Genomic DNA, 15,655 nt, shown 5'->3' with positions numbered 1-15,655 from the left:
TTTGTAGTTAGCTAAATATAGTCATGGAAAAAAATATTAGGCCACCCTTGTTTTCTTCTTGCTGTCTTCATTGAATTCATTTCCCATGGTTTTCTTGATAATGATTTTGGTTATTATCAACAAAACCATGGAAAATGTCTAGATAGCAGCTCAATTAAATTAAACTCTTATGAGCTATTTTTGTTGTTATCATTATATTTGTCCAAAGAAATGTACCTTTAGTTGTACCAGGCATTTAAATGAACAACAAATTAAAGAAAACAATGGTCTAATAATTTTTTTCCATAATCTCAAAGGGCTTTTTTAGGCTCACAAGTTTGCAAGAAAACTGGATGGTCATTCTTAGGATTCCTACTATCTATCAGCAATGGGATGGTTAAAATTAATACAGGTTACTGAATCAACCTTGTGTATATTGTTATCTGATTGGAGGAGATTAGGACAGAGACAGGAGAGCTGCCAGGAGCAGTAGGAGAAACCTGCATATCCCAGCTTTAAGGGTCTTAAACAAAACAATGAAGAAACAGCCCAGAAGTACATACAGTACAAGTGTATGTGCCACTTAATCCATTTCAGATTCTGCCATATAATTTAGGTGTTAGTGTTAATGTGGAATGTTAAAGGAAAACACATGATATTAAAGTATACGTCTTTATAATAGCTGTTGGACTAATGCTCCATTAGCAGCCACAGCATTTTACATAATTAGCCACTGGTGTCAAAAAACAACAACAAACGATCAAAAACACATAAAAGAGCCTGGGTGTTGCACTGGGTGACATATTCCTTAATTACAACAAACACTAAACAGTGTAAACGAGCAAATGCATCCCTGAGCGGCTTGCACAGTGACGTCTGCACAACTTGGAAATACAGGCACTAAATACATTAGTGGCTCATTGTGACAAAAGAATGTCTCGCCCAGTGTGACTCTGCAGTGTGATTATAATGGTGGAACAATGGAGGCTGTGACTCCATAGCAACAGCATCGTAGCATAGATTCACTGCTGGTTTTTATCAAGTTATGTGTTGATAATTACAAAAAAAGATAAATTAACAACTTCATTTTTCAATGTAACTTGTCTGTTTACTGGCAGAAACTCAATTTTGTGTACGTGTATTGTTGTAAACATTGTTTTGTTGCTCAATTAGAGGCACTAATATGGTGACAGTCTCAATTAACATGTCACTGTCATCTATTTAAAATCTATTTGTACAGCTTCTGTGTGGGAGACATGCGTCAACTAATGTGCTTGCTGCAACATAAAACATCCAGATGCTAATATGTTGGATGGATATATATTGGACTGTATACTAATTGGACTTAATGTCAGATCTTTGAGGGAAATTGTGAAATACTGAGAACAGTCTGAAGCCTTTTCTCAGTGAATATCTGCTGAATTTGAAAAGCTTTTCTGTTTCCATGCATACAAGAGACATTGAAGAAGAACAAACATCCACAATGATGATGTGAAAATCGACCTTTAAATAATTTGTAAATGGATTTTGAAAATGTCATGGACATGTTACGTGTACTCAGAACAACATGGCATAACATAGTTGTAGAAGAGCCAGCAAAATACCAAACACAGCTGAGGCACAGAACAGGTCACAGGAGAACAGACTGCTTATCTGTGACAAATGTGGGCTCTGTTTTTAAGGTTATTTTTGAACTATTCTTAAGGTGAAGGTAATTCTGAACACAAACTAGTTTGTATAAAATGTCATCCATCCATGTTGGAAGTCACGTTGGTCACTTGTGAACTATTCTGCACAACCACACTCGAAAGGCAGCTATAGTAATTTCAATACTTTTTTTATTATTCCATTATTATGGTCTCTCCATTCAGCAATTTGTGTCCAGCTCGTGTTGTGTTCTGGGGTTAATAAACTCATCATTCTGAGTTAAAAAAATAAGCCGTAACTGGTGCACCAGCACAGGAAAGTCACCTCAAACAACACAACTCTGGCAAACTGAGAAATACAGAGAGCTTTCCCCCGGCACTAACAGGTTCAATCAGCACTGTGTGAACTCATTTGGCAACGGCTTGAATGTAAACAAATTCATTTATATGGAAAAGTCCTACACTTTAGCTTTAAATTTGGAGAGAGCTTGAGAGACAAGTTTAAATGATGTTTGTTGGTTTGTTGTTGTTGTATGTAGGACACATTACCTACAACTCTGATGCATGAAAGGTTTCCGACAAGCACTTCAGTCTGAGCACACTGACCCTTTAGGATGTGCTGCTACTCCTTCCTGCCATAGCTGCTCAATATTTCATGTTGAATCATGCTGCTTCTGCCAGTGTCGGTGTTGTTTCTCTGTTTGGATCACCCACATTTTGAACTGGGTCTAATAATCCTTGGGTCTGACTGATCTGTTGTGGATTGGGCATAATGCATTAGTAGGTTTTTGTGGGTCTGTTTTTGTCACGTCTAACACATGAGGTGCTGGAAATTTAAAAGAAATGTGTGAAATAGGGTTGCAACTAAAAAACATCATCATTACTAACATTATTGATTAATCCTTTGGTCCATAAATCTCGGAAAATAGCCAAAACTACCCAGCACACTTTCCTAAAGCCCGAGGCGACAACTTCAAAGGTCTTTTTCTGAAAATAAGTCCAAACTTCAAAAAAAGTAGCAACTGAGAAGCTCGAGCTGTCAAATATGCCTTGTATCTATTTATCGACTATTATCATCAACTTGTTCCAGAACTAATTCCTGTCTAAATTTCATGCATAGCGCTGGCTTATTACTCTTGAATCAGATGCTTATGCAAACGTGTTCAGTGTGCAGAGCAATCAGGGAGGAGACAAACATACAGAACACTGATAATCCTGCAGATAGAGCGAGTGTAGCTGTAATAAGACTATGCTCTCCTCCTGAGAGTGAAAATTAGATATATACTCTCACACTGTATCTGACTATTTGAAGGAACAATAGGTGTGTGTGTGTGTGTGTGTTAGAGATCAGAAAGCAAACAGGGCTCGCTGTGTTTGTTTGTGCCCCGTTCAGTTCAGCTCTGCGTATCAAAAGATGATCAAAAGGATCAGGGATAACAATGGTTGTTATTTCTGACCACGAGCTTCAGCTGCATCCAAGATAGCTTCATAGATTTGTAGTTTCTATGTATTTCATTAGCACGATCATACTCATTTGACTTGACAAAGTACGACTAAACTCATCGAAATTACGATGCTATCTGCAGTTGCTGCAATCACCAACCAGATCTTGCTGCTTTGAATGACAGTGAATACATTCAGGTGGTGTTCTGATTTCACCTCCGTTCTCCTTCAGCATTTCAAGTGATTCTCTGTTGCAGAACATGAGAGGGTCGAGGCAGTGGTGATTCTTCCTGGTTGTTGCAGAGAGCTTTACCACCACCAGGTCCATTTTACACCATATTTTAGATTTTTTAAGCATATTATCAGCCCATGGGTTTCCCAGTTTAATCCAAATGTTCAATGTTTTCTGAGAACTTTCAGATCTTCTCATCCGCATTGATGCCCTACTGTTTAATCATTCCCTCAATACTCTGCTTTTTTTTAAATAGATCAACCTACTTTAAACTTCGGATATTGTCTTCAAGCCTTTATTAGACACATTTTTGTCTAAAAATACAAACCAATCTGGGTTTAACTCAGGCTGCAACAGGGCACTGTCACATCATGTCGAGCTAAGATGTTGTATTTGCCCTGTTTGCACAAAACCTTGTTATTCTAATTTTGCCGTTGGCTGCAAATTTACTTTGTGCAGTCAGAGAGAAAGAGCAATTTTTACAGTGAAAGAAAACAGAAGCAAATGAGCACTACAGGGACAGCTTTTATCAGATAAAGTTCACCAGCACCAGCTTTAATTAAAGATGTCAGAATACTGCTTAGAAATTAAACAGTAACCTCCTTCTGCCATTTGTCCTCAGCAATAGAAGAAACTGTGGGATGAACTGAAAGAAGAGCAGCATAAGGTGTCAAAGAAGGAAAAGCAATAGGATGACACACATACCCACACAGGATATACGAGCAACACACTGACCTAACAGCTCAGAGTGAAGTGACACATGTAGAAAAGATAAAAGGATCAAGGACTTTCCACTTCAACTTTGCACTTGGTTTAGCCTGTTGTTGCACAAACATCACTCTGCCCCTTTCAGAGTGCCTTTTTCACCATCGCTTTGATTTAATAACAGCAGACGCAGAGAGTGCAGAGGCACGGCAGGATTTTAGCACTGCACTCAAATGCTTGTCGTGCTTTACTCGCCTGTTTGAGACAAAATGGGAGCCAAGATCTGATATGATGGATGGTACATTGGCGGAAAACATAAAACAGAAGGAGACAGAAAGCTGAGAGATACAAAGCAAAGTGAACAAAAAGGAGACGTAAGGAGTTGATGCTTCTTTCCTATTTCTCCTCTAAGAGATGAGATAAAACAGAAATCAATAACATTGCATATCTATCGCCCTCTGCTCCAGCCATGATGTTGTTTTTAAAATTAGAAATAGTGGGTGAGCACAATGTCAATGGTTGCTTGGGAACTCAGAAATGTCACATTTTCTGTACATGAGCGCCAAAAACTGAACTCTGTGATGTGAATGATTTTTTAAAGATGTTAGTCTCTGATATGAGAAAACTGGAAGCTGAGTGTCATAACAGTTTCACAGGCTGTGATATGTTTGAAGGGCTTTTCTCCGCACTGCAAACATTTTGTAGCTCTTCTGCTGAAGGGAAACGTGGTGGGTGCCGAGTATGTAAACAGACAACTTTGATCAAGACTGCTTGACGAATCTGATATGGAAGAAAGGCCTGCCCGACGCCGCAACTTCAGATGACTTTGCAGAGAAGGTCAATATGTAGCAGGAGTTGGAACTAATGATTTAGACTCCCTCAAGAAGTTTTTGACGTCTGCATGCTCAAGTTCACAGATGCTACAAAATTACATTTTCCCTAATATAGCTGCATGTAGACGGAGGTATTTCTAATTTATTTGAAGTTACTATTCTAGGCATTTCTGAAAATGGCAATTACAAAACAAGAAGCTTGTTTAACACAACTGTGGAACCTTCTAGCTCTTCTCTAACCAGTGGTTGAATGTAACTAAATACAATTTTGAGGTACTTAACTTGAGTATCTCTATTTTATGTAACTTTATACATCTACTCCACTACATTAAAGAGGGAGATATTGTACTTTTTACTCCACTACATTTAGCTGACAGCTTATGTTACTTTTGAGGTTGAGATTTAACATTATATATATATATAATATACATTATATATTAAACCGCATAACAGTATATTAAGTAGTTAAAATGAGCCTGACCTTGATGACAGTAAAATGCTGCTTTGATATTTGCATCAATAATATTAACTAACAACATATTTGGAATATATATAACAATATATAAAACAATCTGAGTGGGATCTTTTTGCATAACCACACTGGTCTCCCCTAAAAAGGTCAATATATCTTTGACTGTCCTCCGCCTCCGTCTTCTTGATGTAGTCAAAATGATTGATGCTGCAGTTTAAATGGCAGATGGAGTGGATGGAGAACCCCAGGAGAACGAGGTTCATGTCCAATGTGCAAACAAAAGTAAAAGATTTTTAACTTACGTTATTTACGTAACTTCTGGTAGTCACTCTACTATAGTAACTAACTACTTACGGTATTTACCTACATTTATTTACTTTTTAAACTGTTTTTTATAACGCCTTACCAGGATTTTTTTTTTGCCCTAAATGTAGGTCAGTGTTTTTGTAGCATAAATTCACAGAAACTGCAGCTTTTTTTCCCACCACCAACCGTACGTCTATGTATAATGACGTGTGCTATTTTTAGAACGATACGCTGTACTGCAAGCCGCTTTTGACAGACGCTCATATGTGTCGTTATGGGTGGTGTTAAACGGTCTATTCTGTCATTTAAAGGATAAATCAATTAAAGGATAAATCTTAGGTTGGAGATCTTGTTGGCATAACGAGTACTTTTGCTTCTGATACTTTAAGTACATTTTGATGCTGATACTTTTGTTCTTTCATGTAGGTAGGTTTTGAATGCAGGACTTTACTTGTAGTGGAGTCTTTCCTCAGTGTGGTATATTACTATTACTTCAGTAAGCGATCTGACTACTGCTTCCACCACTGTCTCTATCTCTCCTGGCATCTATATGGTGAAAAACTGAAGAAAAATAGTCTGATTCAGAGTCCTGATCACTTACATTGATTTCCTGGTGCCCTTTGTGAAATTATTTAAGCTGTACTTGACAAAATATTTTGTAGACATCCACAGTACGGATGAAAATAACAGACAGACATGTCCAATCCATTTATTATATCCATCACTAAGCAGTTCAGCAAAACAGTGATGGAAAAAAAGTCTGGTATCCAGGCAACAGGCCATCTGTTTTTCTCCCACCACTCAAACTTAAATCCGTCTTGGTCATTTTTCACACCATGAAACAAGTTTTTTTATTTATTTGTCCGTCATGATGAAGTGAAAATCATGGCTGCCCTGCAGCTCCCTGGACGGAGCAGTGTGCTCACATAACCCCAGAGACCTACTACTGGTCTCCGGATGATGGACAATAAAAAAAGCCACAGGAGGGGAGAAGGTGTGTGAATTGAATAGAAAAAAAAGAGTAATTGGTGGGAGGAAAATGGGGATGGAGTGTGGGCAGTGTGTGCCCATCATGTCTGCACAGCGCAGGGACCTGGCTCAGTCTAGGAGACGCTGCGCTCCCTGCTGAGGCTGACTCAGCTCATCTGGGCTAATTAAACCACACAGGGATAAACAAGGGCACTGGAAACTGCAGCCTGCTGGGAGACGAAGCTCCACTCGCTGTCAGGGTGGTGGCTGAAGTACAGTCTGTTCAAACAGAATTAAAACCAAGATGAGCTCAGGACAGGAGCTGAGGGACCTGCTGTCCATAGAACAACATGAGAGAGATTGATAGGAAGGCTTTTTGATGATGGATCTTCTTTAAGTCGAGCCTAGAGTAAATAATGTCTATCTGCTGGGTGGCTCGTAGCTTGGCTAGCTGCTCTGGGAACTCCCCCGTCTGCCCTTCCACTGGTTCAGACGTGATCCGGCCAGTCAATGAGCTTCAGTGTGGAGTCACTCAGGCAGCAAGCCTCCTAAAACACTCGGTCCGAGCCACTAACAAGATCTCTAATACGCACATCAGTATGGAGGATAATGTAAAGCTGCTTTGTAATGAAGATTATCAAAGAGGCTCCAATGTTCTACTTGAAAGGGTTTTGAATATGCATCCTGATCACTGACAAGTCCATGTGCTCTGGGGAAAATATAATCAGAGGTGGTCAGAGCTGAAAGTGCAGCGTCTGACAATGCACTTTGTTTTAAGTCTTAGTTTGCATTCACATCAAATCAGGCGTTGCGGGGAATAGTGCGTGGTTGTGCAGCAGTGTGGGCCCATTGCCCATTTGTGTCTCCATTACAACAAGTCCTCCATAGATCATATGTGATGTTTGTTCCTACCCTCAAATATGATCCACAGGAGTGGTTTTGAAATTAGTGCCTCAACATGTGGCAGGAGATCAAGTCATGTTCATTCCGAAACAGATTTTTCGCCACGTTGTGGTGGCATGGTGGTCACAGTTTGGTTATGTTAAAGCAACAAAAGTACTTGCTTCAGGTCAAGAAAAAAATAGTCCTTCCGTCAAAAACGTGAATATAGGACGTGTGTACAGGCAGCGACACACGAACTATGTCTCTGTATTTCACCGTCCGCTATGATGCGTCCACCACCATCTTGCTGATGTAGTAGTGATTGACAATCAGGCAAAGTTTAAAAGGGCAGTCTTCCATATTCACTGGGGTGGTGGATGGGTCAAACAAACGCCAGACTTACACCCAGGAGAGCGGGGTTCGCATCCCGTGTGAAAACAAAAGAAAACCATTTCTAACTTAAGTTACGTTCTTTACGTAAGTTATGTGAATCATGTTTTTAAACGTTTTTTTAAACGTATACTTTTTTTTAACGTAACTTATGGCAGTCACGTGACCCTTGTAACTACTTCACTTCTGGCATTTACGTACATTAATTTACTGTTTAAACTGTCTTTTATAACACCTTACCAGGAATTTTTTTTCCCCTAAACCTATGTTTGTGGTTTTACAACATAAATCCACAGGTACTGCAGCCTTTTTTTAAACAGTGGACCGGACAAATGTTCTATTTTTAGAACACACCATTGTACCGCGAGCCGCGATACGTACATATGTGTCATAATTTGTATTTGTATTTGTACTGACACACAACCTTTTCTGCCATTTATGTGGGAGAACTTGTTGCATCAGGGGCATATTCAGGGATTGGCTTGGGGCTCAGGTTTTTTTGTACATGCAATAAAAAATGTGCTATTTTGCCTATTGTCTTGGAATTGCATTAATTAGATATCACTGGAAAACTGACGCTTGGTGATTCAATGAGCACAATTTTTGCGTGTGTGATAATGTTAGTCCCCATTATAGCCATTTCATTGTGGTGAGAGCATTTTTTAAACTTGACCTCATTGTATAAAACGAGCTGCTGTGACCTCTTGGATAATCACAGGCCCATGAAACTTTACAACCACAAACTAGACACCCAGAGGGGATGGCTTTCCTACGTATATTGAAAATAAGGGGGTTTCTCATCAACAGACAACATAACATATCACTGGTTGCGTGATTGGCCACTGTAAGGTGATATGTGGTGGAGTTTCTCCAACTTTTTTGCTGCAGGCAGCTGCGCTCCCCCCTACATTCCCAATCACCGCAGCCTAATCACACTCCCATGCAAATTATTAGGAACACTGACATTTTTTTGCTACAGCGTCTGATTTGATGTGAATGCAGCCTCAGTCTGAGTGAGTAAAGCAGCTGAATATACTTAAGATCATCAGTGTAGCAAGAAGCAAGAAGTGCTTAAGATGGACTAAAAAATGTGCCAGGGCCCTAAAAATCACTCTTAGTGATTGTTCGGGGATATCCTTGAGTATTAGGCACCTTGAGTGAAAGAACACTTTGAAATACAAATAAGAACAATATGATTTCACCTGATTTATATGCATCATAATCAAGAAGATTTCTGTGGCTGGTTATGGGCAATTTGATAGAAAAGTTGATACATATCATCTCCCACATCTTTAAACATTACTGCAGCTTTATTTGATTTTAAAATTTAATGAGAGTTTCTAGGTTTGAAAGTGTCCCTGAAGTGATTTCATCGGGAGGACACGGAATCATTTCTGTGTTAATTATGGCTAAATTAAATAAAGTGGATGAAAGATTTCTTGTGGCCCAAAGGCTCTGAGTGGGACACAATTGGGGGAGTTTTAAATACTTTATTCACTTTGAGGAAATTATGTCTATTTATGATTTTTTATTCAGTTTGGATGTATTTCCATTTCATGCCAAAAGACTAAAAACAGGGGGGAAAGAGAAAGAAGGAGACCACATAGTACATAAGATGCTGCAGCAAAAATGTCATGATAAGTGAGCATTCAAATCTAGTTTATAACAACACAGTGTTAGTGAGAATGACAAACGCAGGTTCAGTGGAGTATAAACATTATGCTCGCCTGGAGGTAAGCAAATGTTCAACACAGGAAGGACTGACTCTGATATGAGGTTATCTCTAAAGTGCCAGCTCTGTGTGGGACCACTCAACAAACCAGATATAATCCAACAACAACAAGATCAGAGGTAAAAGTCGCTCCATGCAACAACACATTATTGGTGGTGGAACAACATCACTGGGAGAAAATACATATATACAAGTATAGAGGCCGAAGGAGATATGGTAATCAAGAAATCAAGAAAGTTTCAGTTACTTTTTCAGCCCACTCTGGTCTTTCTTTATACAATAATCACAGTCATTAGCTATTTTTGGAGGCGAATCAAGGCTGTTTTTATAGTCAGTCACCTGGCAACAGTGATCTCATAACTTGAATGGGAAATTATGACTTAATGGAGTTGATTTGAATGACTATAAGATTCAAAAAACATTTTCTCCGGACTGACTCATCCTTGAGTATAGCAAAAAAGGTTTGTTTTAAAAGGTTATCACTACAGGCAAAAACACTGTTTTGTCATGCACTGGTCTTTTTTGAGGTTTTGGGCGATTTTTCTCCCATAACATGTCTTCTTTCAGAATAATGGAAAGAAAACATCCAAAACAAACATTTGAATGTGAAAGGCATCTTTAGAAAGCTCCCACTCTCCTGCACAATATTATGTGTTTAACATGTTCTATATTGTTGTTGTTATGAATTAGATCCACTATTTTGTTTTAAATAGTCATTTCCATTAAGAATGTTTGATATATTTAAAGGCCGTTTACTCAAATGCTTTTTTTTCTCATGAGCCATAAATCTCAACCTCAGCTCCACGTACAAACACCAAACTGACCAGTTTTATTCCTAACTTTATTTTGAAGGTTTTTACAGAGGGGATTGCCTTTATATCATTCATAATCTGGATTATACAACAGTTTGTTTATTAAAACATAATCACATTTTTTTTTTAAATTTTTGGAGTGTTTTCTGATTTATTATATGATAAAGATCCCAGGGCGCCCTAATTTGAAATTTGCTTTATCCAACATTCAGATTTATGTCCTGCAAATGAACACATATTTAATAGGTCAATGCCTTATTTGCATAGCTAAACACACAATTTCAGAAAACTTGTAATGCAAAAAATATTGTCTTAACCTGAATAACAAACTGGGGAAGTTTCATGGTGATATCTACAAGTTAAAACAAACAAATCATTCACCTGTAGTGTCTCCCCTTTACTCTAATCTGTTTACTGCCAGCAGGACAGGTCAGTAAGGTGGACATTCCTACCTGTGTCCCCCCACACGGGTAGGTACTCGTCCTGCTGGATGTCCAGCATGATCTCCAGGCCGTTCCCCGTCCCTCCCTTCATGGTGGTGCGGAGCGTCTTCCCCTCCTCTGCAGCGTTGAACATGTAGCACTTCCCATACCTGGTGAACACCTGAGAGGAGACACAGAGAGGGAGAGGACTGGTGAGTGATGAATCATTGAGACATACTGCACAAATACCTTCCCAGTACTTGCTAATTGTACAGCGACTAAGCCAATTTACTACCATGCAGCTTTGCCAAGTGCATCGATTTAGAAATAAATGTACTTGCATGATGATAAGCTGCAGTATGCTTTCTTGCATTATCAGGCTTTATGAGTTTAATGCAACACTTTCAATCAACATAGCATTCCAACCTCTAAACATTGTCCATCTGTGTTTCCTGCTATTGTAATTAACACTTTGAACTTGGCAGTTTTACTCCATTTTATTTAGAAGCTTATGGCATCATGCAAAATATACCATCATTTGCATGAAAAGGTACTTCACATGATGACAGAAATTCAAACTTTTTGAGGTAAATGATCTTAAAGAGCTACTTTGCCATTTTGAACCAGCACATCAACACACTGAGGTAGCACAAAGCTAAAGCTGAAGCTGAAATACAGTAGAGTATCATCGTTCCAAAGTTACAAGGTCTTAGCTCTTCTCCACAGCTGCTTCTCTAATAACCTCATCAACTCACAGTTCAAGAACACCAACTTTCCTTTCACTCATCGGCAGATTGTTCCACCTCCACAGTGGTAGCTACTCACTTGACCGCTAGTATTGTATACTTGAGTTTACTCAACAGTGGAACCTGTTCGACTGTGTTTCTCTTTGTGCTCAGGACTCCAGTGCAGGAATCAGCAGCCAGAATCCATCTTACATCTGCTTGACAGCCTGCCGGCTCCTCGCCTTCGTCTATCAACCACCCGTCACTCTCTAAAGAACCTTTTCTTTTAAATTAAAAATCAATTTTTCACTCTCTGTCCTTGTCAGACTCTGGATTCCAAACAAACACAAGACGTTACATTGGTGCTGGATGTAATGATTGAAGAAGTCGCACTGATTGCACTCTTGTTTGACTGATTTATGACACAAAAAAAGGAATGTGACTTTTGACCATAACTGCATCCCTTTTCAAAAGGTTTCCAAGTAATCTATGATGATATGGTGTGGTCACATTGGCAGCAATGTTTTTTTTTCTTCAGAAAAATGGTTGCTGTTTTCGATTACTTCACTGCCCTGGCAGCTACATGTGTTGCTGTGTGTCTCTGTGAAGGACAGGTCTGGCAATAAATGCAGGCTGCCAGAGAAGCACTCTCTTTCATTCTTACATTATCTACCATTTTCTTTCTTCCAGTGGGAGCCTTCAGCTTTTGAATAGTGCACAGCTTTTATGAGGTAGCCATGCAATTGTAGCCCATAGAAACAAGCAACAAGTCAAAAAAGAGGCAATTTCACGTGTAATCACTTAAAAGCAGAAAGAACCCTACCATTACTGCCCCCCTACTTAAGCAGGGCTTCAACAAATGGTACACAAACCCCCAGTGTGTGTGTGTATTTGCGTGTGTTACTCATATTAGAGGTACTGTATGCACTGTATGTGGAGAACGATTTCTTCCTGTCTCTGTGTACCACCAAGAGCCACCAAATGGATTTGAAGCATTTATGAATAATGGATTTGTTTAAAATTGCAGCCCATTTGTGAATGACTGACTGAGAAGAAGTGACTGATGGGAAGAGTTTAACAGAGCATGAGCAGCGATTTCCTCTGTACCCCTCTCAGCAAAATTTAAATTTAAACATCAAAATGATGTTCTCCTACGGCTTATAGATTCAAATCTATAGCGTACTGTATGTCCTGTACTGTCAGCCTCATCCTTCTCCAGCTGTCCTGAAAAAAAAACTGCAGGCGAGCCCTTTTTCTGCAAAGGAAAAGACAGCAGCTTGTTTCCCCAAGCTTCCAATGCTTAATGTTTGTTAAAGAGGACCTATTATGCTCATTTTAAGGTTTATCCTTCAGTTTTTTGGTTTTGACTGAAACATTTTTAGCTGCTTTAACGTTAAAAAAAACACCTTATTTTTCTCGAACATCTGTCTATTTAAAGCCCACTCCGGAAAAAGCCCGGTCTTCTCTGATTGGTCAGCCTTTTTCAGGTCTTCCGCATCTGTGCTCTTGCTGTCATTGTACCATCTGTCATTACAGCTGGAGGAATGGCTCCAACACGCTTCATACCATGAAAACTCAACAATAAAAGATTTAAACAATTCAAAATGATCATGTTCCAGCAGGAATGGAACCTGAAATGGTGGAGATATTATCACTGGCAGCAAAGATTACAAGTTGTCCTGACAATGGCATGGAGCTACATGTAATGTAAACACTGCCATAACGAGAACATATATATTAATGTTTCCTCTAGCATTATTTTCAGCAGCAGGGTTAAAGGGTTATTTGTCCCCTGGATGTCGTGCGTGTGTAAATATCAATCTGCAATTTAAAAAAGCATTAAAAATGACATCATCTCATCTGCAAAACAAGCATTAGAATCGGTGTTCCCACAGAATTTTGTGAGACTATGATGGTGAAAAAAGTAGGGGGGTCTGGGGGCATGCTCCCCCAGATACAATTTTTGCCCTAAAAGCCTAAATTTGGTGATCTCTCACGAATTCTAATGCCACTATTCCATCATATACACTGATCTTAATCATTGCATATTTTAATGAATTATTGTGAAGGAGAATAAGGGTTCTTCTGTTTTATTCAAGGCATTGTATTTTGACAGTCTTCTTGTAAATTCTGTGGTGGACTCTGCTAACACATCCATGTGTGAAAGCCAAATGTGTTTGTTTTTATTTTGAATGCGGGTTTAACACATTCTTTCCGTAACACTCAACGTAAATACAAGCACCAGGAAATCAAGTGGAGACTGACTGACTGCAGTGAGCTTTATTCTTTTACAGTAACATTAGCTAGCCATCCACTCTGACAGGCAGTCTGACCTCACTCAGAAACTCCAGTGATGCTAACAGATTGCTCGCGCTGTTACGGTTGTTATTACATCTCAAGTGTTTGAATTTCTTCCAGTCGCTCATCCCCGCCACGAGAGACCGGAAGACTGTTCAGTGGAGCCTGCTGCTGTGGTCACTGCTACAGAGTTAAAGCATTAAATCAATCCCCTATTCTGAAGTAGTGGCGGGCCGTCGCTACTAAATGAATAAAGTGGAAACCCTGTATATAGAAATCTGTTATGAGACTACATCAGTTTGAGCCAAGAAAAGAAAAAAAAAACCCGAAATACCTAATAGAGAACTCAGGACACAAATTAATGTTTAGTGCATTATTTGAACATTTGGCCAAATTTGAAATGAACATCCAACATGCAAAATAAGATGAAAGACATTAGGGTCCCTTTTGAAAAGTAGGCAAGCTCCACACAGCTAATTTGCATATAAATATCAGATCACAATCTGAGTAGAATCGAGACAAGAACACTTATATCAGATGTGATGTTTATTTTCCATGTGACATACATATTCAGTCAGTGTTTTTTTTCTCTCATTCCCCACAATGACTTTCAACAACCTCAGAAATGCATGAATACAAAACAAATATGAATGCCAGTCATGTCTCTTCAGCCAAGGTTTGTTATTCAAGATGATTAAATGCAAATAGAATGTGTATAGTTACATATTCAAAAAAGACTCTCACATGACAGATTCTACAATCATACAACCCTCCTGTTGACCTTTGATGAGAATGCTCTGCAGTTGTAAACATGGAAATAATAATTTTGAATTTCCCATCACTACCTTGCATCCCACATGGTTTTAAGATGGAGATTGTGTGAGATTGATTGTGATAATATCTCTCACCAAAGATGTTTTCAGTTCAGTCTGTTCGCAGGATTATAGAAAAACTACAGGCCTGATTCTCATTAAACTTGGTGAGAAGGTGCAGCATGGGCAAAGGAAGAACCCATTACATTTTGAAATGAATCCGTATCAGGGGTCGGATACACAAATTATTTCTCACTTCTGTTAGCATTGCGAGATAAGGCATTTGTGCTGCATTCATGTGGTGTCAGAATATACTGAAAATGTGTTTATTTTGCTCTTTGTTGTCATGCAAATACTAAAAATAGACATCAAGACGTTGTTTAAACTCTCCAGCAGTAACATAAGACTCCTTGAAGCATCTGATTAACGACCACACCGAAGTTGTGTCACCAAACTCAAGGAATGGGACCATCCATGGAGCATGTCAATGCACCAATGTTCTTTGCGAAGTTCTGCTCTCTCCAAATGCTATTCTAGTTATAATTATGTGTTAACAGGGTTCAAGAGGCAAGAGACATGGCATGTGTGTGTTGTCAAACACATGAATATAGGTTGTGTGTCCAAAGCAGCAAAAACCAAGCTATGTCTCCAAATTTCACCGTCCGCTGAAATGCGTCCGCCACCATCTTGCTGACGGGATTGATAGCCAAACGAAGTTTAAAAGGACGGATTCACATATTCAGTTGGAGGAAGGGATGGTGGATGGATCAAACAATAGGTGGACTTTCACCTGGGGGAGCAGGGTTCACATGCCATGTGAAAAGAAAGTTTCAAATTATGTTGTTTACGAGATATGGTAATCTGGATTTTATGAGCAAGAAAGTTTCAGTTACTTTTTCTGCCCACTCTGGTCTTTTTTCAAACAATATTCACATTATTCACATCGTCATTAGCTATTTTTGGAGGTGAATCAAGGCTGTTTTTATAGCCAGTCACT

The 15,655-nt window shown here is 39.1% G+C and overlaps 1 protein-coding gene across 1 annotated transcript in view; it reads right to left on the bottom strand.

Annotated features, from left to right (window-relative positions):
* Positions 1 to 15,655, bottom strand: part of LOC131982666 (acid-sensing ion channel 2-like) — a 129,091-nt gene that overhangs the window by 23,823 nt on the left and 89,613 nt on the right. Inside the window, exon 2 of the mRNA XM_059347209.1 lies at positions 10,854 to 11,004. Coding sequence (XP_059203192.1) covers positions 10,854 to 11,004 — 151 coding nt within the window. The remainder of the gene's footprint in view (positions 1 to 10,853; positions 11,005 to 15,655) is intronic.

The sequence above is a fragment of the Centropristis striata genome, chromosome 13, assembly GCF_030273125.1.
Source record: "Centropristis striata isolate RG_2023a ecotype Rhode Island chromosome 13, C.striata_1.0, whole genome shotgun sequence".
Classification (NCBI taxonomy): domain Eukaryota; kingdom Metazoa; phylum Chordata; class Actinopteri; order Perciformes; family Serranidae; genus Centropristis; species Centropristis striata.
This window is presented reverse-complemented; position numbering and strand designations above follow the sequence as displayed.